The sequence below is a fragment of the Podarcis filfolensis genome, assembly GCF_964270895.1.
Source record: "Podarcis filfolensis genome assembly, chromosome: 5".
Taxonomy (NCBI): domain Eukaryota; kingdom Metazoa; phylum Chordata; class Lepidosauria; order Squamata; family Lacertidae; genus Podarcis; species Podarcis filfolensis.
Window position 1 is genome coordinate 85821447 of NC_139608.1, and position 27708 is coordinate 85849154.

At 48.1% G+C, this 27708-nt stretch overlaps 1 protein-coding gene across 1 annotated transcript; it reads left to right on the forward strand.

The window, feature by feature from the left end:
* Positions 1–2029: 2029 nt before the first annotated feature.
* On the forward strand, positions 2030–26856 carry LOC310763469 (2-hydroxyacylsphingosine 1-beta-galactosyltransferase-like). Its single transcript, XM_083615783.1, has 6 exons — positions 2030–2226; positions 15853–16697; positions 19907–20046; positions 22062–22138; positions 24633–24852; positions 26113–26856. The coding sequence occupies exons 2-6, from the start codon at positions 15861–15863 to the stop codon at positions 26426–26428; spliced, it is 1590 nt and encodes a 529-aa protein (XP_083471909.1). The 5' UTR covers positions 2030–2226; positions 15853–15860; the 3' UTR covers positions 26429–26856.
* Positions 26857–27708: the final 852 nt, after the last annotated feature.

Consider the following 27708-nt stretch of genomic DNA (forward strand, 5'->3'; position numbering starts at 1 on the left):
CCAATTGGAGAACAGACTTTACTAAAGGTGTAATGGGCTTTGAAGACACTTGAACTCAGGATGCAAGGGAGAAACATGCTAAGAGGAAGGCACGCTTGGCAAACCCACACCGTGATCAACTCCCGCCCAGAAACCAATGTCCCCACTGTGGAAGGACGTGTGGATCCAGAATTGGCCTCCACAGTCACTTACGGACTCATTGTTAAAGTCGTGTTTATGGAAGACAATCTTACTCTGCTATGAGTGATCGTCAAAGAAAAAGATGATTAATAATAATAATAATAATAATGTTCAATGGCAGCTTAGCCTCACAGAGTAGTTGCAATCCATAGCTTGTTTTTAGAGTCTGCTAGCCTGGTTTCAGTAACTGGTAATAATATGTTTTTAATAATAATAAATAATAAATTACAGTTAATAAGTTACGGGTTGCAACAGCCCCGTGAGAGGCTATGCCACTGAGCAGTAGTAGGTGTGGGATTGCTAATTTATTTTTATGCTGCCCACCCGACTAGGTTGCCCCAGCCATTCTGGGCAGCCTCTAACAATTAAAACATTAAGCACAGTAAAACATCAAACATTAAAAACTTCCCTGTGGGCTGTCCCTTCCAACCCTATAATTCTATGCTTCTATGAATAAGGGAGGCAGGGAGAGAAGGGTTTCAGTCCTTTGCCCAGTGCTACTCTGTAAGCAGCAGAGAAGGCGCTAGGTTTCTTTCCCCAACCTGCAGGAGGGCATCCACTTTGATGCTGATCCCAAATGTGAAACTTACTGGAGCAGCAGAAGTCACCCTGCCCGCCCTCCTCGAAAAATTGAAACTGGGTGTTGTGGCAAATTGGTACCTTGGTTGCCACAGTTGATGAGAGGGAAACAGAGGCCACCCCCTTTTCCCTTTGGCGAGGCTTTTCCTTCCGTGAATTTGGCAACAGGCAGCGAAAGATCCGGCTGAGCTTTGATGGCGTGGGTTTCGAAGAAGGTGCTCCAGCTTCTTCCTCGCAATGAGAAACAGGTGCCTGCCCATCTTGTGTAGGCTGAATGGCAGCTTGCTGGCATGTCTGTTCCTGTCTAGTTGCACCTGCCGAGCAGCTGCCTCTCCTTAAAAAGAGAGAGAGAAGAGGGGTGGTGGTGAAACGAGACAGGCACACACCAGACGGCTTGCTTGCTTGCTTGAAGCATCCCCATGTTGACTTTTGGGTCAGATTGCGCAGGGGTTGCCTTTTCAAGCCGCTCTTTCTTCGCGTGCACGGGGGCACGCGCCGGAGGTGCGGGGTCTCTGCGTTGTAACATTTACCTCCCAGCTCTCCTGCAAGGAGCTACAGGTGGTTCTTCTATCCCTTCCCCCCATTTTATCCTCGCAGCAGCTCTGCGAGTTGGTTAGCGGGCGAGAACCCAGCGAGATGCGCGGGGATGCTAGCTAGCCTTGCTCTCCCAAGGCCCGACGGCGCAAGACCTTCAGCCGCTACTACGCCACCCTGGGCCACCGGCGCCTTAGCTTCCATCTCCTCCTAGAAATTGAACCAACCAGCCGAGCCCAGGACTTACTGGCTTTAAAAAAAAAGTAGTGGGAGGAGAGAAATCCCACCACGTTCTTCTGCTTTAAGTCTGTTAGACGGCGAGGGTCCAACCCCGCGCTGCGCTGTGCGTCTTGCGCGCGCCTTGGAGACTGGAGAGGTATCCAAAGCGGGGCAATTTTACGCGCTTACCCGGAAGCAAGCCCCACGGGACTCTGTCTCGCCAATTCCCTCAGAGGGCCGCAGAGGAGCCAACTCTTAGGGGCTAAGGTCCAAGCCCCTCAATAAAATATTCGAGGGAGCTGGGCCTCCCCGAAACTGATGGGTATTGCCATTCAAAAATAATGTGTGTGTCCGGGTCTTGCGATCCATTATGTAGGGCAGGGCTTACCTGGACACCCCCCCAATATGTTATTCAATTGGCACTCCTGGAGAGGGCCCTCTCCCCCATGCTGGGCCAGAGGGACCCCATCTTGGCTTCTGGGCTTAGGCGGAGAGCAGGCAGGGCCGCCTCTGAAAGGCGGCGAGGCCTCGCCTCCCGCTGCTGGTAGGAGTGCCTCGTGTGGGCCGAGCCCCGCCCCGCCTGTTCTCCCCGCCGCCCGGGGCGGGAAGCGCAACGCAAGAAATGGGACAGGAGCAGAGCCAGCCCAGCCACCAGACGAGGCACCGGGGAGCACCAGACGGACGCCAGGGACCCCGCTTCCGCGGGCGGGCAAGGTGGGCAAAGAGAGTCCCGGGTGGATGGGGGTGGGTTGTGGGCTTTTCTCCTTGGGGTTTTCCCTGCTGCGTTGCCCTCCCGCCACCTCCACCCCCCGTCTCTAAGGGACGCATTTACGCATTAGCATCCTCTTCCCCCTTCGCTTCAATGTTAACTCAACTCCCAGGGGCGCTTCCAGGCCGGGAAGGTGGGGGGCGGCTGGGCTCAATGTTTGTTGTTGTGTCCGACTCTTCGTGACCCCATGGACCAGAGCATGCCAGGCACTCCTGTCTTCCACTGCCTCCCGCAGTTTGTTCATAGCTTCGAGAACACTGTCCAACCATCTCGTCCTCTGTCATCCCCTTCTCCTTGTGCCCTCCATCTTTCCCAACATCAGGGTCTTTTCCAGGGAGTCTTCTCTTCTCATGAGGTGGCCAAAGTATTGGAGCCTCAGCTTCAGGATCTGTCCTTCCAGTGAGCACTCAGGGCTGATTTCCTTCAGAATGGATAGGTTTGATCTTCTTGCAGTCCATGGGACTCTCAAGAGTCTCCTCCAGCACCATAATTCAAAAGCGTGCTTTGCAATATTTCAGCGATCGCAAACGGGACCTTGGCGGCAGGTTTGGCTTTTTCTAGTTCGCGCGACGGGTGTGCGCGGAGGTTGTACGACGACGCCATCGAGTGATGGTCCTTTCTGGCTTGCTTGCGCCCCGGAAGGCTCTGTGACCTCGCCTCCAGCAGTTGACACCCCATCTTTCCCTTTCCCCTCGCTTCCCAACCAGGGCGCTTCCTGGGTAGGATCTAATCACTGCCTGGCAAATGTAGCTACGAGTCTTTTAATCGTTTGTCGTGGGTTCGAGCCCTGCGTTGGGTGAAAGGTCATTGCGTTGCGGGGGGGTTGGACTAGATGACTCTTGGGGTCTCTGGAGACTCTGCAGTGCTATGATTCTAAATTCTGGTTGTGCAACTGCCCTTGATGTGGAGGCCTTGTGCAATAAATAAACCAGTTGCCCCGAAAGATTTGGTGATTACAACAGGGATGTGGAAATGCGCTGGGTAATGCAATGGAGGTGACACTTGCATGGCTCAGCTTCTTTACCTAATCTCCTGGCAAACAAAGAAAGGATGGATGCTCTACCATCCGGTCTTTGGGAAGCTGAAAAATTGTGCAACCCTGTTCTTGTGCTACCCAGGAGAAGGAGATGAACATGGAGGCAGCAGACACTGCTCCTGCAGCAGCCACCTCTGCTCCTTGCTTGCCTGCGCAGCACAGGCAGGGCTAGAGAGGCAGTGTGGTGCAGTGGTTAAAATGTTGGACCCAGGACCTGGGAGGCAAAGGTCCAAATTCCTACTCAGCCGTGAAATCCACTGGGTGACCTTGGGCTGTCTCTCGGTCCAAACTACCTTACAGGGTTGTTTTGAGCATAAAACTGGGGAGGGGAAGAAGAGTTTGGATTTGATATCCGGCTTTATCACTACCCGAAGGAGTCTCAAAGCGGCTAACATTCTCCTTTCCCTTCCTCTCCCACAACAAACACTCTGTGAGGTGAGAGGGGCTGAGATACTTCAGAGAAGTGTGACTAGCCCAAGGTCACCCAGCAGCTGCATGTGGAGGAGCGGGGAATCGAACCTGGTTCACCAGATTACGAGTCTACCGCTCTTAACCACTACACCACACTGTCTCTCCAGAAGATCTGTGTAAGGTGCCCTGAGCTCCTTGGAGGAAAGGCAGGATAAAAATGTGAGGATAATTATAAGAAAGGCCCAGCTGGGAGCTGGAACAGCAGCAGCAACTGTGCTCACCTGTCAGCTCCCTCCAGCCAGGAACGCTGGGTCCATCTCATTATGAGAGTCTGTGAGTGGAGGCAGCTGCTTCTTTGAACAGCCACTTACCTGCTTAAGGTAGGAGATGGTGCTGCTGGTTTGCTGGGAGGGAGGGCGCAGTGACCCAGCAGCAACTAGGCAAGATTTGGAGCCAGCAGTTGGCAGTCTGACAGGGACAACCGCTAATCCTGTCCCTGCCCCATATGGCAACCTCAGGTAAAGGAGGCTACCTGAGCCTGTAATGACTGTACAGAAGAAGGAACATCGTGCAAGGCAGGGGTGGGAAGCCTGTAGCCTTCAGCCTGAGTTTGGGGGTCTTAAGCCTGGCTTTGGCAGTTCAGACCTCTGGCAGGAGAAACCTGCCTTTCCTCCTGTGGCCTGCTAGACAGGAAGGTGATGGGTAATAAGACAGAGGAGGTGGCAAATTGATGGGTGTTCCCCCCCCCCCGCCCCCACAACAGATGATCCCTGAGGGAACGTGGCTCCTAACAGATGGAGATTGCCCATCCCTGGCCTAGCAGTGGTTGGAGCAATTTAAAAATCACAAGGAAGCAAATTCAATCAGTTGGTTAAAGCACAGTGCTGATAACGCCAAGGTTGCAGGTTTGATCCCTGCATGGGACAGCTGAATATTCCCGCATTGTGTGGGGTTGGACTAGATGATCCTCAGGGTCCCTTCCAACTCTACAAACCTATGATTCTAAATTTAATATAGGAGCGACTGCCCTTTGCTTTTGTTTTAAAAGGCATTGTAGGAAAATGTGCCGCTGGTACAGGACAGGGTAGGAGACCCGTCTTCAATACAGCTGCAGTCTTAAGATGGGGCCGGCCAATCCAGGGCCGGCCCTGTCATGAGGCAGAGGGAGGTAGCTGCCTCAGGAGGCAAATGCTGACAGGTGGGGAGAAGGCAGAGCTCTCTGTGTGTGACCTGGTCTGCCTTGCACCCCCTGAGACAGCCTGCTGCCTTCAGAGGCAGTGGTGGATGCTGTTGTGCTGCCAGCAAAGTAAGATTCAGCAGCTAGTCTGCTTGGCTCTTGTCCACAGAATGGGAGGGACTGCCATCTTGTCCTTTGCCTCAGGCGGCGAAAGTTATTGGATTAGGCCCACGGCAGCCCTACATGAACTTACCAGGCAGTCGGCCCTTTTGAACGCAATGGGACTGTTATAGAAACCCACAGTTACTTGTTGTGAGGTGGATATTGTGAGTGGATGCAGGGTCTTTTCAACACGGTACCACTTTATGAAATCCTTTCCTCCAAGTTTTTCTGACACTTTCTTCTTATTTTCGGTGCCGGGTGAAAACCATTTAATTTGCCAAAGGTGTTTTTTTTAAAAAATCTGTCTAAGAGCAGTGGACTCGTAATCTGGTGAACCGGGTTTGATTCCCCGCTCCTCTACATGCAGCTGCTGGGTGACCTTGGGCCAGTCACACTTCTCTGAAGTCTCTCAGCCTCACTCACCTCACAGAGTGTTTGTTGTGGGCGAGGAAGGGAAAGGAGAATGTTAGCCGCTTTGAGACTCCTTCGGGTAGTGATAAAGCGGGATATCAAATCCAAACTCCTCTTCTTCATCTTCAGCTTTAAAAAAAATTCTGTGCTGCGTTCTGTGCCACCATGTTCCACTGTTTTCATTATTGTAAACCTCCCTAAAATCCCTAGAGCTGTAGAGTTGAAGGGACCCTGAGAGTCATCTAGTCCAACCCTCCGGCAAGGCGTAGCTCCCTGAGGGCTTTGGGGAGAAGAGCAGCCGGTACTCTTTTTAAGCTAACCTTAAAAAAGAAGACGAAAGAAATAGATAAAAACATGCAATAACATTGGGGACACATAAACTGTTGAGTGACGTTGCATGTTCTTCCCATGTGTGCCACATCCCATTCAGCCTGAAGTTTGAGTGTGTCTAGTAGAAAAGACTGGAAGTTGCCCAAAACCTTGTTGGAACAAAGCCTCAGCAGCCGCTTCTGCTAATCTGGCTCCAGCACCAACTCAGGGATAGGGAAATTCATGCCATTCCATACCCTCCAACATTTCTCCAATGAAAATAGGGGCATCCTAAGGAAAAGCAGGACATTACTGGATGAAATCAGAAACCAGGACGGTTTCTCTAAATCAGGGATGTCCCTGGAAAACAGGGACACTTGGTCTTCCATCCCAATATTGTTGGACTCCAATTCCCATCAGGTTCAGCTAGCAAGGCCAATTGATGGTAAGGGAAGATGGTGAGCAACATCTGCGGAAGGGACACAGGCTCCCTATCTGTGCACTAATTGGACAGCTGAATCTTTGGGTGCCCCTAGACTGCTATTCTGGGGTGGGATTCAGTCACATAGCCATAAGCGCAGGTTGTTCATTCACAGTTCATTGGGATCTAAAGACCAGACATGGGCATAGCCAGGATTTACCTTGTGGAACACCCTCCCATCAAATGTCAAACAGATAAAACAACTATTTGACTTTGAGAAGACATATGAAGGCAGCCCTCTTACAGGAAGTTGTTAATAGTTGATGTTTTATTGTGTTTTTAATGTTTTGTTGGGAGCTGCCAAGAGTGGCTGGGGCAACCCAGTCAGATGGGCAGCTAATATTGTTATGATTATGATTATTTTATTTAGAGGGTGTCCCCCGCCCGTGACTGGGAAAGCAAGGCAATGCAGTACCTGACTTCTGTTAGCTTGGCTGTCAAAACCTGTGGCTGCCAGTATTAATCAAGATAGTAGAAAACACTGGAGGAATATTGCTTCATCCCACTATCTCTTGGGAGCGGGGATTATTATATTCTCAGGAGTATTCTGAAAAAGTGACGCCTTTCTTGCTCTGACTAAATAATATTGGTGTGGAAGTCTGTCAAAAGCCGGTTTAAACGATGAAATATCTTAATCAGCTTTCTCACTGCTGGCTATAATTACCTAAGTAGGTGTCACAATTGTGCATTGGATTGGGTGTGCCTAATGGAGTTCTTATACCTTTCGTCTGCTTGGCTCAAAACGTGCCAAAATCTGAGCTGGCATTGTCTCTGCTCATTGCATAACAGGCCGGAGAGAAAGTAATTCAAAAGAAAGTGAGGTGAAACCTTGTGTTTGCTGCTCTTCGCCTGGAGTCTGTTAGCCTGCACCTTCCGAATAGGCAAAACCCTATTCTTACTCTGGAACCTCAGGCTGGTGAGGCAAATGTGCCACTCTGTACCTCTCTCAGCTTGGCCCTCACAACACTACACAACTCACAATTCCTTCACCAGCTGCTTCCACTCTCCCCAGGACACATTCCTTGCCAGCCCTGCTTTGCACCCTCCTGGCTGAAATGTGCCTTTGAACTCTGATAATGCCTGCCCGCAAGTTTCTGTAGAAACTAGCCTGCCATACAAAATTAACATTTACGTTTGCTGTTCCACCCACTTTTGCCTGTGGCCCCCGGAAAGTTGCCCAGAAGCAAAGGTGGCCCTTGAGATTCCAAAGTGTTCCTCACACAACCTCTGGAGAGATATCCAGATGCTTTTCCTTAGCATTTTTCTCATGCCGAACTCTGCCTACTGTGGCTTTTGTCGTCAGTTAAAAACTGCCATCTTGATCAGGAGCAGTTGGAAAGCAATCAATGCTCCCCTTTTGGTTTCAGATAGTACAGGGTTTCCCAAACTTGGGTCTCCAGCTGTTTTTGGACTACAGTTCCCTCATCCCTGACCACTGGTCTTGATAGCTAGGGATGATGGGAGTTGTAGTCCATCGACAATTGGAGACCCAGGTTTGGGAAATTCTGACATAGTACATGGGTAGATAAGTCTGAAAAAGCCCCGGACACAAATTTTCACAGCCCTCTAGCAGGTATGGTGACTTTCATTTGCCAGAAGTAATGTATTTAGCGTTAACTCTGGAAATGTATACTCAATTCTGACCAAACCAAGCCTCCTGATGTATATTTTGCTCTCAGCGGTTTAGTTTGGTCTCCGCCACCTTGGATTTGGACTGTTTTCACACACTAGCAACACATCCTGTGGAATTCTATCTGTGATATTTTATCTGCACAATCAGAATGGATTTCAGGAACCAAAAGGTCATATTGGCCCCAAAATGGACACTAGGCGTTCTGTTTTGGCAACTGTAACCCTGGTATAAGGAGCCATTCGGCCCCTAGCTTATACATCTGAGTTTCTAACACTGCTGGAGGGCATTACTGCTTAAAAATCTCTACCTACCACCTAGGCAGCACACTATTGTTCATTCTAAGAAAAGACAGGTGGAATTCCTATATAGCAAGGATGGAGAACCTATGCCTCTCCCAATGTTGGCGGACTACAACTCCCATCATCTCTGACCACTGGCTTTGCTGACTGGGACTGATGGGAGTTGGTGTCCCACAACGCTGGGAGGACCACAGATTCTGTTATATGGCATATTAGGGAAGTGTTGCATCAACCGAGCAATTCAACTACCAGGTTACCCGACTTCCAACTACAGGTTTAAACTTGGAGATGATTCTTCTCTACTGTTTTCTTCTTTTAGACAAAGGTTCTTTTTTTTTTAAGTCCCTCTGACCCAGGGAAACTTTTCTGGCCAGATTTGTTCCAGGGCCTTCCTGGAGAGATCTCAGAAGCTCACCCACAACCCAAGGCAATGTGGCAGAGGCAGTTTCTGGGCACCGTGCGGCAGGGGCCACCACAGCAGTGCTTTGAAACAGAGCGTGAGAGGTAGCTGGCACTGAATTTTAGCATCACACAGGGTGTCGCTGAAATTTGAGAGCCCAAAGTCCACCACTTAATACTATACCTTCTTTTCTCTTCCAGGGTAGCCTCTGTATCTGTTGAGCATCTTTATGTTATTATTTAGACAATTCCCATACCAGTTGCTGTAGAACATTGCTCCAAAGCAAAAGCAAACCTGAAAGAACTGCCACCAAAAAATACACAATCATCCTCTTCTTTGGCGATCCCTTGTAGCCGAGTAAGATTGTCTTCCATAAACACAGTTTTAACAATGAGTCCATAAGTGACTGTGGAGGCCAATTCTGGATCCAAACGTCCTTCTACAGTGGGGACATTGGTTTCTGGGTGGGAGTTGATCATGGTGTGGATTTGCCAAGCGTGCCTTCCTCTTAGCACGTTTCTCCCTTGCGTCCTGAGTTCGAGTGTCTTCAAAGCCCATGACAACTTTGGTAAAGGCTGTTCTCCAACTGGAGCGCTCACAGGCCAGTGTTTCCCAGTTGTCAGTGTTTATACTACATTTTTTAAGATTTGCCTTGAGATAGTCTTTAAACCTCTTTTGTTGACCACCAGCATTACGCTTTCCATTTTTAAGTTCGGAATAGAGTAGTTGCTTTGGAAGACGATCATCAGGCATCTGCACAACATGACCAGTCCAACGAAGTTGATGTTGAAGAATCATTGCTTCAACACTGGTGATCTTTGCTTCTGCCAGTACTCTGATATTAGTTTGCCTGTCTTCCCAAGTGATGTGTAAATTTTTTTGGAGAAACCATTGATGGAAACTTTCGAGGAGTTGGAGATGGCGTTTATAAGTGGTCCATGTTTCACAAGCATACAGTAAGGTTGGTAGTACAATAGCTTTGTAAACAAGCATTTTGGTTTCCCTGCGAATGTCCCGGTCCTGTAACACTCTGCGCTTCAATCAGAAGAAAGCCACACTCACAGAGCTCAGGCGATGCTGGATTTCGGCATCAATGTTGGCCCTTGTGGAAAGATAACTGCCTAGGTAGGAGAAGTGATCGACTTTTCCAACTTTGAGTTGGATTTGTGGCACTGCAGAGGGGTTATTTTGTACTTGTTGGTGCAGCACTTTGGTTTTTTGGATTTTGAGTGATAGGCCAAGCTTTTCGTAAGCTTCTGCAAAGATATTAGGATGGTTTGGAGGTCATCCTGTGAGCGTGTGCACACTACGTTGTCATCAGCCTACTGAAGCTCTATGACGGAAGTTATGGTAAACTTACTCTTTGCTTTCAGCCTCCTTAGATTGAAGAGCTTTCCAATCTGTTCAATATATGATTTCTACTCCAGTGGGGAGTTTCCCTTCGACAAAGTGTAGGATCATGGCAATGAAAATAATGAATAGAGTTCGGGCAATAACACAACCCTGTTTAACACCTGATCCCACTGTGAATGGTTCACTTTGAGAGCCATTGTTATCTGCGATTGTTGCTGTCATATTATCATGGAGGAGTCGAATGATGTTTACAAATTTATCTGGGCAGCAAATTTTCAGAAGGACAGTCCACAGGGCATTACAATTTACAGTGTTGAAAGCCTTAGTTAGGTGAATAAATGCCATATACAGGGGTTGGTTTTGCTCTCTGCATTTTTTCTTGAAGCTGTCGAGCAGTGAAAATCATGTCCACTGTCCCCCTAGAAGGCCGAAAACCATTTCGGGATTCAGGAAGGGTCACCTCGGATATTGTTAAGAGATAGTTTGCTAAGATCCTTGCAAGAATTTTGCCAGCTGCAGCTAACAGAGAGATGCCTCGATAATTTCCACAAACATCTCTGTCACCTGTTTAAAAGAGATTGATAATTTTGGCATCCCTAAAGTCTGCTGGGATCTCTTCTCTTTCCCAGATTTTTTGGATGAGCTTGTGAAGTTGTTGTGTAAGTTCAATTCCGCCCACTTTGAAGATTTCGGCAGGTATCCCATCAGGTCCACTGGCTTTGTTGTTTTTCATTTGGTTAATAGCTGTACACAACTCTCCCCGATTTGGAGATACTGCAAGCTCATCTCTAACTTGTTTTTGCAGAATTTGAGAGAGGATCTCAGCTGCTACGGGGGAGTTGTGATTAAGGAGATGTTGGTAATGTTCATTCCAGCGCAGTGCAATAGCTTCTTTATCTTTTAGAAGTGTGATACAGTCTGCTGAGCATAGGGGGCATATGCCATGATTTATTGGCCCATAGATAGTCTTTGTGGCTTTAAAGAAACTCTGTGCATCATGAGTGTCAGCTAAGTGCTGGATCTCTTGAGCTTTTTTTATCCACCAGGCATTTTTTAGTTCTCTGGTTCTTCTTTGAACCTCAGCCTTAGCGTTGGCATAGGTTTTTTTCTTAGTGGCACAGTTTCTATCTCTTTGCCAAATCTGAATGGCCTTCCTTTTCTTGTCAATCATGCGTTCAATCTCACTGTCATTCTCGTCAAACCAGCCCTGGTGTTTATTGGTTTGGTATCCAATAGTTTGTTCACAGGCTGCAATAATGGATGTTTTTAGCTTGGTCCAGTGTTCCTCGATGTTATCAGGGAATTCTGAAAGCAGATGGTCCTTAAGAGTCGTTTGGAAGCAATCCCCCTTAAGGGGATCTTGAAGGGCTTGAGTGTTCATTTTGTGCCTTGGTTCACTAAGTATTGATAAGCATATAGTAATATCAGTTATGTCACCTTCTGATGTGCACATGCACTCAATAACCCCTTGCTTCCTAGCTCTCACCCAAGATCCCACCCAAGCACCCTAGAGGAGGAGGAGTTTGGATTTGATATCCCGCTTTATCACTACTCTAAGGAGTCTCAAAGTGGGACGCGGGTGGCGCTGTGGGTTAAACCACAGAGCCTAGGACTTGCCAATCAGAAGGTCAGCGGTTCGAATCCCCGCAACAGGGTGAGCTCCCGTTGCTCGGTCCCTGCTCCTGCCAACCTAGCAGTTCGAAAGCACATCAAAGTGCAAGTAGATAAATAGGTACCGCTCCAGCGGGAAGGTAAACGGCGTTTCCATGCGCTGCTCTGGTTCGCCAGAAGCGGCTTAGTCATGCTGGCCACATGACCCGGAAGCTGTACGCTGGCTCCCTTGGCCAATAAAGCAAGATGAATGCTGCAACCCCAGAGTCGGTCACGACTGGACCTAATGGTCAGGGGTCCCTTTACCTTTACCTTAAGGAGTCTCAAAGCGGCTAACATTCTCCTTTCCCTTCCTCCCCCACAACAAACACTCTGTGAGGTGAGTGGGGCTGAGAGACTTCAAAGAAGTGTGACTAGCCCAAGGTCACCCAGCAGCTGCATGTGGAGGAGCGGGGAAGCGAACCCGGTTCACCAGATTACGAGTCCGCCGCTCTTAACCACTACACCACACTGGCTCTCACCTACAGCCTCAACAAACTCACTGATCATCCCGCTGCCCCCCAAAAAATTGCACTGAAGAAGGTGCACTCTAGGCTTCCCTTTACAACAGGCACCGAGGTTCATGGAGTTTCTGCAAACTGCCCATTCAGCACTGAACCAGCTGCACACCTAGTTGTTCCAGGCTGCAGCAGGCTGGGTTGGGTGACTTTCCCAGGGAGTCCAGAAGATGGCAAATAGGACACCCCTCCACTCACAGCTCTTTCTCTGCACACGGCTCCTCTTCTAGCCCCCTTCCTCTGTTTCTCTTATCGCTCTTCTCTTCTGCAACAACTAAACGATTGCCTGTAGCTGCTCCAGAGACCGCAGCAGAGAAGGACTCCTTATTCAGGCTAATGATGCACAAATGCCTGTGTTTTGTCATCTTCTCTGGAGTCATGTTTCTCATCTACCTTTCCAGGTAGATGCTGCTGGAACGAACACCAGAACGGCAAGTGGGTGGGAGCAAAAAGAGGCAGGTATAATTCAGTGGCTTGGCTTGAAATCTGGAGGAGAACTCAGGGTGGAAACGCCTCATATTGAGAGCAAGCTTGGTGATTTCAAGCCTGATGTCTGTTGACTTTAATGGCATCTCTTGTTCGGTCTGGGACTTGCAGTGTTTGAATTAATGATAAGATATTGGAAATGTGGGATTGGAAGAAGAGGAGAGGACCTCTGCAAGTGTATGTTTACATGTTTAGTAGAGTTGGCGCCGATTACACTAAAAGCAGTTGCATAGCTTACTTAAATATGCAGATTACCTTGTGCTGAATGCATTCCTAACAGGTTCCTGTTTTAAAATAACTGCTTACTATGGAATCAGGTTAGACTTGGTTAGACCTTATTTTGCATGTTAACAAAATGCATAATGATGTTCCACCACCATCACAATATGCTGATCTTTGCAACTGATAACAGTGCTTCTGAATTGTTGCAGTAGCTTTGTATATTTAATATATGTGCTGTTATACGAAACAAATAATTGAAAAAGAAAAGAGTAAATGAAGGTGACACAAAGTGGGCATAAACACGGGGGCACCTTCACCAAATCCTGGGGAGGACAAACTGCCATAATTTCCCAAGTCCTTTATAAAAGGCTGTTGAAATATACTCGGAGTTGAGTGTGTATTTCATGCTCTTTACTCAGCTCATAGTAGTGAGGAATGAAAGTTTCCCCAAAATATCTGCTTTATATACATTATTTACACAATGGGTCGCACGTGATTGGCTAATTCTGGGATTCTCCTGTAGGCCAATTCAGTTGCGGATTCACTTCCACCTGGAGCTGGATTGGGTGGCTCCTGCGGACCAAACATACCGCTGCATTGTTCTAGGACCAATCAGACTGCTGCGTTCTGGACCCTATTGTTCTAGAACCAATCAGACTCCTGCACTCTGAATCCTATTGTTCTAGGACCAATCAGACTGCTGCTTTTTGGATCCTATTCAATTCAGTACATAACACCCGTATAACTTTACTATGGGAAAATGTATTTCTGATCTTCCCAAGCTGAGGAACATTTAGTTTTCTTTAGTTGATATATCTTTCCTGGTCAAACAGGAAGGTTTCTTCAGGCTTTCCTGTGGAGGCATCACCTCAGAGCTACTCTGCAAAGGTGCACAAGCAAATGCTCCAGTACTTGTAGTTTGCGCCGAACCTTCTCAGACCTGAAATTATGCCTGTAACCAAGCCTAAGCCTGTGGAACTGGGATAACTACATATCCTACCTATGTCTACCGTAACTTTGGTAACTCCCATCACTCCAGGGCTGGGATCCAGGCTGACTGGGGGTTGATGGGAGATGCAGTTGACAACCTGAGGGAGGGCGCCATGTTGGCTGTCCCCGCCTCCTCTTCATTCTTGTCCCCCTTTTTTCCTTGTCTCAACTTTTACATGGAAAGCCCATTAGGGTTTGAAATTCACCAGGCGCATTTTGCGCCTGGCTATCGTTGGATCTGGACTGTTTTCACGCACTAATACCCCATCCTGTAGAATTAATAATAATACAGTGGTACCTCAGGTTAAGTACTTTATTCGTTCCGGAGGTCCGTACTTAACCTGAAACTGTTCTTAACCTGAAGCACCACTTTAGCTAATGGGGCCTCCTGCTGCTGCGCCGCCACCGCTGCACGATTTCTGTTCTCATCCTGAAGCAAAGTTCTTAACCTGAAGCACTATTTCTGGGTTAGCAGAGTCTGTAACCTGAAGCGTATGTAACCTGAAGCGTATGTAACCCGAGGTACCACTGTAATAATAAATTTTATTTATATCCCGCCCTCCCCAGCCAAGACCGGGCTCAGGGCGGCTAACACCAGATATAAAACAATTGATTAAAATACAACTTAAAAACAAGATTAAAATACAACATTAAAATGCAGCCTCATTTCAGTAGAAACTGAAATCAAAAACTATTGGGGGATAAAAACATCAAATCTTCACCAAGGCCAACTATCGAGACTGGTCCCATGTGGGCCAGAAAAAAAGCCAGGGAAGTCCCCACAGAAGGAGAAAGGAAAGAGGGGGAGGGGATCAAGTTGATTCCAAGCCAAAGGCTAGGCGGAACAACTCTGTCTTACAGGCCCTGCGGAAAGAAATCAGATCCTGCAGGGCCCTGGTCTCATGAGACAGAGCGTTCCACCAGGCTGGGGCCAGTGTTGAAAATTCTATCAGTTATATTTTACCTGCACAATCAGAAGCAATTTCAGGAACTAAAATGCTTTTTCTGTGCAGCCTGAGCAGGAGCAGTGAACGATGTTACAGTTCATTGTTGTCTCTTGTCTTTCTTTACCCTGTCCTAGTGCCCTGCTCAAAGTTGTGGAGAATATTCTTATGTTATGAATGGTCCATGTCGTAATTAGGAAAAAGAGGTTGGATTAGGCTCCTATGATCCTGGTTCAAGTGACTTTTCTTCTTTAAGTTCTCAGAGCTCTTAACCTCGCTCAAGGTGGTCCTCTGAACTAGCCAGGTGTTTAACTGAGAATCAATCAGTCAGTCCATCATTTGAAAAATAAGGCATTGGGGCCACCTTGCCCCAAAATGGCAACTAGACTTTCTGTTTTGGCAGCTGAAACTCTGGTTCCAGGAGCCCTTTGGCACCTAGCCTATGTATCTGAGTTTCTAACAGATTGTTGTACAGATCTGTCATCATGTGCACCCTGTAAAATGCCAGACACACTGTTGGTGCTGCACATCTGTATGTATATATAAAAAAATTGCACAGAACTGCAGGTTCTGCGATCAAACACTTTGATTTGCATTACACTAAGTAGGTTAGAGAGGGACGCAGGTGGCGCTGTGGGTTAAACCACAGAGCTTAGGACTTGCTGATCAGAAGGTCGGCGGTTCGAATCCCTGCGACGGGGTGAGCTCCCGTTGCTCGGTCCCAGCTCCTGCCAACCTAGCAGTTTGAAAGCATGTCAAAGTGCAAGTAGATAAATAGGTACCACTCCGGCGGGAAGGTAAACGGCGTTTCCGTGCGCTGCTCTGGTTCGCCAGAAGCAGCTTAGTCATGCTGGTCACATGACCTGGAAGCTGTACGCTGGCTCCCTCGGCCAATAAAGCGAGATGAGCGCCGCAACCCCAGAGTCGGTCACGACTGGACCTAATGGTCAGGGGTCCCTTTACCTTTACCTAAGTAAGGTAGAAATGCATTTAATTTGATCTGCTTCCTCCACACCTGGCCCGCACTGTGAGCGCTTCCCAACTTGCACTGCTAAAGGATGAGGACTGACTTTTTCTCTTTCTCTGCAGAAATTGACATGAAGCATTGCCTACACCTTGTGGCCGCCCTCGTTGCTGCAGTAGCCATTTGCGTACTTCCTTGCCACAGTGCCAAAGTCCTCCTGGTGCCCGCCATCGTCTTTGACAGCCACCTGCATAACTTTGTACGGGTAGCGGAAGCATTAAGCAGCCGGGGTCACGATGCCGTCCTCCTCCTCCACGAAGGTCGAGTCGTGGAGCCTTTTCCCCGGGGCTACAGAGTGCAAGATTACCAAGGGGTCTTCAGCACGGAAAGCGCCGACGACTGGCTGCAGGAGTTGCTGAAGCGAGTGTTTGAGGGGAAGATGACCTCCATGCAGCTCTTTTCCATCCTGGAGAAGTACCTGGAGAACTGTGACTTGATACTGGGAAACAAAATCCTCCTGCAGCAACTTCAGAGTGAGGACTTTGACTTGGTCTTGGTCGATCCCAACGAAATGTGTGGCTTCATTGTCGCCCACGTCCTAGGTGTAAAATATGTGGCCCTCTCCACTGGCTTTTGGTTTCCTGCTGAGATTGGAGCCACTTCACCTGTGGCCTACGTCCCCGAATTTAACTCCCTGATGACTGATCAGATGGGCTTTTTCGGCCGGACTTGGAACATCGTGGTTTTCATCATCTCTCGTGTAGCCACCAGGCTGTTCATCATGCCCAAATTTGACCACCTAATGGCAAAACATGGGGTGGAGCCACAGAAATCCATGCTGAAGCTTATCCAGGGCTCGAGCCTCTTTTTCCTGTGCAACGAAGTGGTGCTTGACTTCCCACGACCTTTGCTTCCCCATGTGGTTTTCACCGGGGGGATTCTCACAGAGCCTGCCAAGCCTCTCCCAGAGGTAAGTAAATGGAACGCGATACACCCAGTGGCAGATTTATGGTATGTGGGTGGGTGGATGTGGGGCATTTGTTCACCTAAATAAATGTGAATTCCTGCAAGAAGAGGGGTTTATGCCTGGAACAGTCCCTGTGGTGGGTCATACAGAGGGAAAAGGCGATGGTAATAATCATGTCCTGCAATGGGTGTGTCCACCCCAAAGAAGTGATAATAATTATGATGGTGATAATGACTCTCCACTCTGCAAACAATTGGGGAGCAATCTGGGGAAAGCTGAGAATATCGACAACGCCTTTGCACTGGCACCTCCCCCCACCCCCCAAAAAGAACCCAACAACTTGAGAACAATCAGGAAATAAATGATGGTGCGACCTCAGCACTGAGCTCCCCCCCCCCCGCCTCCAAAAAAACAAAACCCGGGAACAATCAGAGGAAATGTGATGCTGATAATGACGCCTTTGCCCTGGGCTGCATGCACAAATACAGATATGCGCCAACAACTTAGGAATAACTGCTGCTGTGCGGCAGGCATCCGAAACAAGAAGAGGATGCCACATCCTCCCATCACCCTCATATTCAGCTGTGTGTGTTGGGATGTGGAGGGAATTGCAGGAATCGCCCATCACACATTTTGCTGCCTGCCGCATGGCCGGCAGGCAGCAAAATGAGTGATGGGTGATTCCTTCAATTCCCTCCACATCCCAACATACACATATTTTTTTAAAGAAAGTAGCTGCCTGCCAACAGCTTCCTGTGGGTGGATGGTAGCAAAACAAAACAAGTGGAGCAGATCCTGAGCATCTTCCTCCACTGCTCCACACACACATTCCCCCAAAACACTTCCATGAGCAGAGCAGCTCCCTGTTTGCTCCACGAAGCCACTGAGCAGCAAAGCAAAGAGAAGGCAAACAGGCCCCAGCATTCCACCTCCGGTATAGACAGCTCCCTGCACATTAAACTTTGAAATTCTCTTTCTAGAAGGGCTAAAGACTTCCTTTTTTAAAAAAAAAAAGCTCAGAGTCTGAAGCCCCTGCTGGCATGTGTCCTGGTGCAAGGTGCTCTACGTGGGGCTACCTTTGAAGGTGACTCGGAAACTACAACTAATCCAGAATGCGGCAGCTAGACTGGTGACTGGGAGTGACCGCCGAGACCGCATAACACATATCCTGGGCTGCATGCACACATGCACACTAAAGGATCTTCAGTGGCTCCCAGTACGTTTCCAGGCACAATTCAAAGTGTTGGTGCTGACCTTAAAAACCCTAAACGACCTCGGTCCAGTATTCCTGAAGGAGCGTCTCCACCCCCATCATTCAGCCCGGACACTGAGGTCCTCCTAAGGGTCTTCTGCTGGCTCCCTGACTGTGAGAAGAGAAGTTACAGGGAACCAGGCAGAGGACCTTCTCGATAGTGGCGCCCTCCCTGTGGACCGCCCTCCCTTCAGATATTAAGGAGATAAAGAACTACAGAACTTTTAGAAGACACCTGAAGGCAGCCCTGTATTGGGAAGTTTTTAATGTTTGATGTCTTATTATGCTTTCATATATGCTGTAAGCTCAGGGGATTCGAAGGTTGGCGGTTCGAATCCCCGCAACGGGGTGAGCTCCCGTTGCTCGGTCCCTGCTCCTGCCAACCTAACAGTTCGAAAGCACGTCACAGTGCAAGTAGATAAATAGGTACCGCTCCGGCGGGAAGGTAAATGGTGTTTCCGTGCGCTGCTCTGGTTCTCCAGAAGCGGCTTAGTCATGCTGGCCACATGACCCGTAAGCTGTACACTGGCTCCCTCGGCCAATAAAGTGAGATGAGCGCTGCAACCCCAGAGTCGGTCACGACTGGACCTAATTGTCAGGGGTCGCTTTACTTTTACCTATATGCTGTAAGCTGCCCAGAGTGGCTGAGGAAACCCAGGCGGTTGGGCGGGGTATAATTAATAAAATTATTATTACTCCAATTGCACCATTACAAATATAGACCTGATAGGGTTAGGGTTACTTATCACTCACAGCTCTGACTTCATTCATTGCTTAAATCACTGGCAGTGACTCATTTAACAAAGAATTGCTTAGACATTGCACATTATAGAACCATAGAACTGTTGGAAGGGACCTTGATGGTCTCCGAGTCCAACCCACTGCAATTCAGGAATCAGCGGTGTGCAGTGAAATTTTTCTTAGAGGAACAGTTAGGGCCAGAGGCGCCAGCTTGCGAGGGCGATTGGGGAGGAGGAATGTCCCAATGTTGCACAGGTGAGCATCGCACCTCCCTAAGCGTGGGAGAAGCTTCCCGGGCTTTGGGAAGGACGCGCCAGGCTTTAATTGAAACGTAAAGCAGTGCACAGGGATGAGAAATAAAACCACAGAATTGTAGAGTTGGAAAGGAACCCTGAGGATCTTCTGTTCCAACCCCCTGCAGGAATATGCAGCTGTCCCGTTTGGGGATTGAACCTGCAACCTTGGCATTGTCAACACCATGCTCTAACCAATGAGTGCTGTAGTTGAATATTCTGTCACCGTTCAGGTCACTTTCCAGTTTATGGAAGGTGACTTTCTGCAGCAAGGGAACCTCCTGTCCCCTGCAAGTGCTTCTGAGCCTTTGAGGAACCTGATTTTCCAGAGTTACGTAATGTGTCGGAGCATCAGACTCCCAACTTCAGGCCTTCCTAGAGTTGCGACGTGACCGGAATTGCAGCAGGAATGGAGCTAGCACATTCATCCCCACAACCCTCCCCCCCCACCCCAACAAATATTAAGTAAACATTCTTTTGCCACGACATGGATGCTTTGTGTGAGCAAGGGAGGCCCGGGTAACAAGTGATTTTAAATAATAATTGTCCCGCGATTCCTTTCCTCTGATATTCTTTCAGTGCAGAGAGATTTCTGAGTCTGGTGCTTTTCAGAGCCCTGGCGAAGAGGAAGCTAGTTTTGCAGCGTCTGCTGTCTGCAAGGATGGGGATCCCGCGGGAGAAGGGCAGAGAAGTCCAACTGCTTTGCCAGAATTCCTGGCAGGCCACCATGTATGGTCTTACCTGGGCTTCTATTCTCAGCTGAACGGTTTGAAATCTCCCATCCAAATACTAACCAGGTCTGACCCTGCTTAGCTTCCGAGATCAGGCACGTTCAGGGTAGTACAGCCATAGACCTGAAGGGCTTAAAGCGAGAAAGCTTGATATTGCTCTGATCTGCAAATCTGGGGGTACTTTTATACGTGCAGGGCCTGCGTCTCTGGATGGAAGCCGCAGATGCTGGTGTCGTCGTGGTCTCCTTTGGAATCGGTATACGAGTCCTGCCCAAAGACCTGGTGGAAAAGATGGCCGGGGCGTTTGCTCGCCTTCCCCAGAAAGTTGTGTGGAGGTAACACCCATTATTTCGTGATCTGTAACTGCATTGTGCTTGCGGACAGCCACAAAGCAGAGGAGGGATGGCTCTGCACTGCCGTGGATTCGTGGAATCTACCCCAGATCGCAAATAAATGGGGGCCATGTTCTAGAGGGGCAGAACCAATCTGGACACCCCATCAGGCTGCCTTTCCCCCTTTTTCTCTGCCTTCGATGTTTTGCTACCTCGGGGAAAGGTCAAGATGGTGCTGCGCATACAGAAGCCAATTAAACCGTCAGCTGGACCTTAACACCAAAGCTATTAACGGGATAGTGTCCACCATTGCATCTGAATAGGGTGGCAGAATAGTTATGGGGGTACAGGGTGGGCTCGCACAGCTCCATCTGCCACCAGCAGGGGCCTCAGGAGGAACAGCTGTGGGGAGCTGTCACAACTGCTTCCTAGCATCTGCGCCCCACCCCCCTTGAAGAGGTCATCTCACTCTGCCAAAGGTCCAGCCCTTCAGATGAGAGTCGTCATAGACATCAAGGACCAGGCTGTTTGAGAATGCACCCAGACACAGTAACAGCCCCTTCCACCTGCCAAAGATGGATCACGTGATCCTGTGTGCGTTTACTCAGAAACAAGTCCCGCTGGGTTCAGGCAGATTTGCTCTAAAGGAAGTGTTTATCTTCTTTCCTATACAGTGGTACCTCAGGTTAAGTACTTAATTCGTTCTGGAGGTCCGTACTTAACCTGAAACTGTTCTTAACCTGAAGCACCACATTAGCTAATGGGGCCTCCTGCAGCCTCTGCGCCGCAGGAGCACGATTTCTGTTCTCATCCGGAAGCAAAGTTCTTAACCTGAAGCACTATTTCTGGGTTAGCGGAGTCTGTAACCTGAAGCGTATGTAACCTGAGGTACCGCTGTACAGTGGTACCTCGGAAGTCAAACGAAACCCGTTCCAGAAGTCCGTTCGACTTCCAGAACATTCAGAAACCAAGGCGTAACTTCTGATTCGCTGCAGGAAGCTCCTGCAGCCAATCAGAAGCTGCGCCGGACGTTTGGGCTCCAAAGAACGTCCGCAAACCGGAACACACACTCTGCGGTGTTCGGGAGCCAAAACCTTCGACTCGCAAGGCATTCGTCAACCAAGGTACGACTGTACCTGTTTGGCACACTCCTGTGTTCCCAGGAAAGCTGCTCTAAGTGGGATTCTCCTCCCCATATTTAACACAGCTAGGTTGCTTTCTCAAGCAGCTAGAGGGATGGTGTTCTTTGCCGTTGGAGAGGAGCAAACAAGAGAAATTGTTTGTGTGTGCACTCTGGCCAGAGAGACCAAGAGGTAGCATATAAAGTTAAAGGTAAAGGGACCCCTGACCATTAGGTCCAGTCGTGGCCGACTCTGGGGTTGCGGTGCTCATCTCACTTTACTGGCCGAGGGAGCCAGCATACAGCTTCCGGGTCATGTGGCCAGCATGACTAAGCTGCTTCTGGTGAACCAGAGCAGCACACGGAAACGCTGTTTACCTTCCCGCCAGAGCGGTACCTATTTATCTACTTGCACTTTGACGTGCTTTCAAACTGCTAGGTTGGCAGGAGCAGGGACTGAGCAACGGGAGCTCACCCCATCGCGGGGATTTGAACTGCTGACCTTCTGATTGGCAAGCCCTAGGCTCTGTGGTTTAACCCACAGCGCTGGTTGCAATTTACCACTAAATCTTTAGTTGCAGTCAACTGGTATTTACTTATCTTGTCGGTATCCACGTTTGAGATACCTTCTTCCTGCCAAGCGTAAAAGCGGCTAGGGTAAGGTCTTGGTACGGGACATGGGAGAAGGGTTAAGTGGTTATTATATTTTAGACAGCATTTTTTTTTTTAATGCAGAACCTGCACATAATTGGCACTTTCGCCCTATGTATTGTTACATCACACACTATGTATTGTTAAACATTTATCGTTTCCTCTCATTCTCCCCTGAGTCAGGTGGGAAGGAACTTATTTTAAGTGACGGATCTTTTGCTGTCCCCCTCCCACTGTCCTTTGGCAGATACTCTGGTCAGAAGCCACATAACTTGGGTGAAAACACACTGATGATGGATTGGTTGCCTCAGAACGATCTGCTGGGTAAGTGAAAAGGGATCAGCCAAATGAGGAGGTTGGACTAGATGGCCCTTGGGAGTCCCTTTCAACTCTACCACTCCGATTCTATGAGAGCAAGTTACTTTTAATTGCCCGGAAGGAGAGAGCAAACCGTGCCCTTCTCCCTCCACACTCTATGTGAATAAATGAACTGCTCCAATGTTATTTCCAGTCTTGGATAGCTGGCAAAGCTAATGGCTTTTTGTTTTCTCCCATAACATTGCTGGTCCAGGAAACCTGAACCGATTTAGGACCAGAGTTGAGCATAAAACTCCCCTCCCTTCAGCCAAATGCCAGCGACTTGTTCTTTAAAGAAACTTATGTGCTTAAGGGGACAGATAGCAGAGCAGCTGATGTTTATTTAGTTTGACCTTTGGGTGTTGCAGTGCCCTCTTCAGATTTTGGAAACCTTCTTCTTCTTCTTCCTCCTCCTCTTCTTCTTCTTCCTCCTCCTCCTCCTCCTCCTCCTCTGTTTGGCCCTGTATAGTGGGTTTTCTTTGTAACCCAAATAGATCTTTTTATTTTTTCATAAAAGTATTTTTATACTTCCTTTTTGACCCTAACAAGAATTACATGAAAGCTCACCAGTTTACTGCTCAAACATTCAGGTATTGCCATACAGTGGTACCTCGGGTTAAGTACTGAATTCGTTCCGGAGGTCCATTCTTAACCTGAAACTGTTCTTAACCTGAAGCACCACTTTAGCTAATGGGGCCTCCTGCTGCTGCTGCGCCGCCAGAGCACGATTTCTGTTCTCATCCTGAAGCAAAATTCTTAACCTGAAGCACCATTTCTGGGTTAGCAGAGTGTGTAACCTGAAGCGTATGTAACCTGAAGCGTATGTAACCCAAGGTACCACTGTATTGCTATAGCAGTCACCAGCCTATATCATCAGATATTAGGAGAGCTTACATAAATAATAATCTGATTAAAGAGCCTTTTAATAAGGATGTGCCAGCGATTTTAGGACCTCCCTATGATGGGATGGATGCATGGTTTGAGTTACTGTCTTCAGAGCTTCTGCAGCCTTATTCAGCTTCCGATCAGCCATGCATAGATATCAATACCATTTTAAAAAGTATCTAGTTACATAGTGTAAATCAGATGTGTCCACACCATCATTCGCCAACTCGGGGCTCTCTAGATAGTTTGGACTACAACTTCCATCAGCCCCAGCCAACATGGTTAATGGCCAGGGATGATGGGAATTGTAGTATAGCAACATCCAGCAGGCGCCAGTTCCAAAGATTGTTCTACACTTACAGCAGTGGAATGGCTTGATTGGGGGGCAGGGCAGGCGGGGAATTCAAGGCAGCTGCTAGTAAGGTAAAATAAGGACACAAAACCGGCCGTGCAAACTTTTGTTAATCTTCACAGGGAGCACAATACCTTAATCAGGACTGAAAAGCACTGGTCGTGGTTGAGTTTAAGCGCTGGAATTAACAAGAGAACTTTGTGGTGACTGCATTGTGGCCAATGCTTTTGGGGGAAAGAGGGAGAGCTGTGGGGGGAGAGTGTCAACCCTTGTGTGGAAAAACTTCAACTTGCGTAACTTGGGATGCAACAAAATGTTGCCTGTAAACATATTGATAGGATAAGTTCAACTGTCAATAACGCAAGTGGTTCAGATTTAAGTGCTATATTTCCAATCAGTGCAAAGGGCAATAGCAATCTTCCTTCAAATTACAAATTTGTCTGTGGGCTGTTGTAACGCAGCCATAAGACAGAGAACCATAGAATATGATGTCAGTCCTTTGTAAAATTGAGGCCCGTGCATCAATAGCTTAGATTTTTCAGAGGAACGTCCTAGTTTTGGAATTGACTGATCCTCCTTAGACAAATGTTTGGCTCCCTTTCATCTAATTACCGTATTTTTTGCTCTATAAGACTCACTTTTTCCCTCCTAAAAAGTAAGGGGAAATGTGTGTGCGTCTTATGGAGCGAATGCAGGCTGCACAGCTATCCCAGAAGCCAGAACAGCAAGAGGGATTGCTGCTTTCACTGTGCAGCAATCCCTCTTGCTGTTCTGGCTTCTGAGATTCAGAATATTTTTTTTATTGCTTTCCTCCTCCAAAAACTAGGTGCGTCTTGTGGTCTGGCGCGTCTTATAGAGCGAAAAATACGGTAATTATAAAACTAGACTGCATCTGTCAATCCAATTTCAGCACAATTTGCAGAAAACATTTAACAGCAAATTTCTACAGTCCTAATCTCAGTGGACCTAATGCTCAGGGGTCCCTTTACCTTTTTTTTAATCTCAGTGGATGGTTGTCAGCTAAGCTTTCCTCAGAGAAAACCATTGAAATTAATAGTATTAAGTTAGTTGTGCCTCTTAATTTCAACGGGTCTACTCCTCTGAATAGCTTGAGTGCCTCATAGTGAGTCAGAAAACTACATAATAGATGGTGTTTAGCAGATTTGGTAATTCAAGTAGATATTATGGATGCGAGCTTTTAACATTACTCGATTTCTGTTGCAGGCCACCCCAGTGTGAAACTCCTTGTGAGTCACTGTGGCATGAACAGTATATTTGAAGCCATTTACCACGGGATTCCAGTTGTGGGCTTCCCTTTCTACGGCGACCAGTTTGATATTATGACGCGAATTCAGGCGAAAGGGATGGGTATCCTCGTGGACTGGGGCCGGGTGACAGAAGACAGCCTCTACCAAACTCTGTCCGCAGTAACAACTAACCCAAGGTAAGTCAGCCTATTAGTAGCCTTATTCAAAGAAGGGCAAAGGAGTGAATCTTTGGTTACTGCCTTAAAGAACTGCAAGAGCGGCTCTATAGATAAGTTACTTTCTGTTTTAGCCCCGCCCCCTTTACCTTCTCTCAAAGAACCCTGGGAAGTGTGGTCTGTTAAGGGTGCAGAGTTGTAAAGAGACCCCTATTCCCTTCACACAACTACAGTTCCCAGAGTGGTCTAACAGTCAATCCCTCCCCAAAGGGTACTCTGGAAATTATAGCTGTGAGGTGACTTGGGGCCTCCTAACAACTCTGACTTTTAGGAGACTACATTTCCCATGGTTGTCGTTTTTTTGCGGGGTTGGGGGAGGGTAGCCATGGCTGTTCAAAATGGTATGATATTGTTTTTACATACCAGCAGTGGTGATGAGGCCTATGGTTCTGTGACAGTGAATGAACCATGCACTTTATTTCTCCAGTTATATGGAGCACTACTCAGAGACACACACACACACCCGCGCGACTCAATTAACTGTTTTTGAGAGAGGCATTCAATTTGCATGTTTGCTTCTGCATCTCATGGATTCAGCTGATATAGATTATTCTGTGGGTGGGTGCAGGCACCAGGAGAGCCTGTAGCGCTGTGGTGACTTGGCCAGGTACCAGTAGATGCTTCTGCTGAAGAGATACAAGTTTGTCATGGAGGAATCTGGGAAATATGCGGATGAATTATATGGTGTCCTGTCCCGGTCCTCAGGAGGAGCCCATGGGATGCAGCAAAGCAGGCCACTTGCTGCAGCCACAGCACTGTGGAGAGCTCCGAGTGAGCCACATGCTTGAAGGAGGGCCTGAGGTGAGCTGAGGCCATTTGAGCCTGTGCTTCCAGTCCACCTCTCCTGAGCTTTGACTCCTTTGTTGGACAACATTGCTAATACTCTGGCTTGAAGATGGACACTTGACCTTCGCCCTCGGGCCTCCTGCCTGGTGTGCTTCTTGCACCACTGGACTGCAAAGCTCTTCACACCCAGGGGAAGGTCTCTGTGAAAATCCAGGCCACAGTTCTATGGGTGCCGGGGCTGTGGAACCAAATTCCTGCCTCGGTTTCAGTGGTGGTCCTGTAGCTTCTGATTTAGTGTCCTGGTCCTTGTTGGACTCCAGGATAATGACTGATGGATCCTTTGTGCCGTTGAGTCCTGGCAAGATTTGGTAACGTAGCAATCAGTGGGGGACACGTCGTTCTCCTAGCATTATTGTTGATGTTCCTCTTTTGCAGTTTCTCCAAGGTTGCCAAGAAGATCTCAGAAATCCACCTGGACAAGCCCATTCCTCCCCTCAACCGGACAGTCTACTGGCTAGAATACGTCCTTCGCCACGATGGAGCACCATTCCTCCGCCCGGCCGTCTACAAACTTTCCTTTTATGAGTATTACTGCTTGGATATTTTGGCGGTGCTGCTGCTGTTTGTGGGAGCCATCATCTATGTTGTCTTCAGGCTGAGCTTGCGGTACAGAAGGTCCGACGTCAACCCAGCACACCTGAATGGCCACGTTTTGAATGGGCACGTCTTGGAAGGGAAGAAAGTGCAGTAGGACTTGGCCCTGATCTGAGTAGACTGTGCCTCTCTGAATAGAATAGATAAGGGCGGTGATAAGGCCAAAAATGGATAGGGCTGGACTTTGTGGGAGCTTTAAGATGGGATCTAAGTCTCTGAAATGCTGGAGAGGACAACATCCTCTTTGCCATTCTCCCATGCTATGTAAGATAGTGAGGAGAGAGCAGAGATTATGCTTTTTAGAGTGAGTGAGTAGCTGTGGAATGCCACTGCCCCGTATTGTGTAAGGATAAAGGGAGATCCTTTATTATTATAGCAAGGAAATCTGAAAAGTGGTGCTTTAAAAGTTTGTTTCAAACGGCTGGTACTCCTCAGCTTTCATTGGCACACCGCACTCTTGCCTTTGTGTGATACTGCATCATTTTTTTAAAAAAATAAAATAAACCGCAAATTGCTTCCCTCCAACCAGAGTGTGAATGTGAATTTGAAGGCAGAAGCAGATATTTCAGGTTTGCGGTTCTTGTTGGGATCGAGGTGCAACTGATGGCAATCTGCCCCATGCTTCGCTTCAAGGATCCCTCATTCCTCAACGAGAATGATCTAAATGATTGGGAGAAGCTGAGCAAGGTTCTGCGCCACTAGAGCCTTTCAAATAACTGAAGGAACACTGCCCTTTCCTCCTACATATTATACCTGCCTCTGATTTCACCCCTGAAACCAGCACTTTTGTTGTTGCTTCCCCAAGAACTGCTCTCCTAGGTCTTTCCTGTCCAAACTTGGAATGCCCCTGCGTTGTAAACTTGAAGGGGAAAGGATACAAACAGGGAATGGTCAAGGAAGGAGAGAGAGAGGGACAGGATGGGTGCTTCTGACCACGTGGGCTCCTTTCTCCCTCTCTAGGCCTTCTCATTCTCCCTGCAGGGAGTTGCAAGAATAGCGAAGAGTCTCGCAGTAACTCGCAAGACTTGAAGGTGCCACAAGTCTGCTTGTTGGTTTTGCACAGCGTGCTAATGCAGCAGTTGTGGTTGTGTTTTGGGACATCCTCCTGGTTCCTTCTGAAGTTTTAGAAGCCTCCCATCTGCAGGGTTATGGTTGCATAACCTACGACGTCAAAAAGATAGCAATCACTGTTTTTCCTGCCTCCATCTCCATTGCAAACCCAGGCACTGTTTTGTGCTCTGCTCTCCAAGGCTGTCTTTTGAAGATTCCCCCAAAAAATCTCCTACAGATGCTTACTAGGCTACAAAAGGAGAAAATACACATTACTATTGCCATCTCTGTTGGAAGGGATCCCAAGGGTCATCTAGTCCAGCCCCC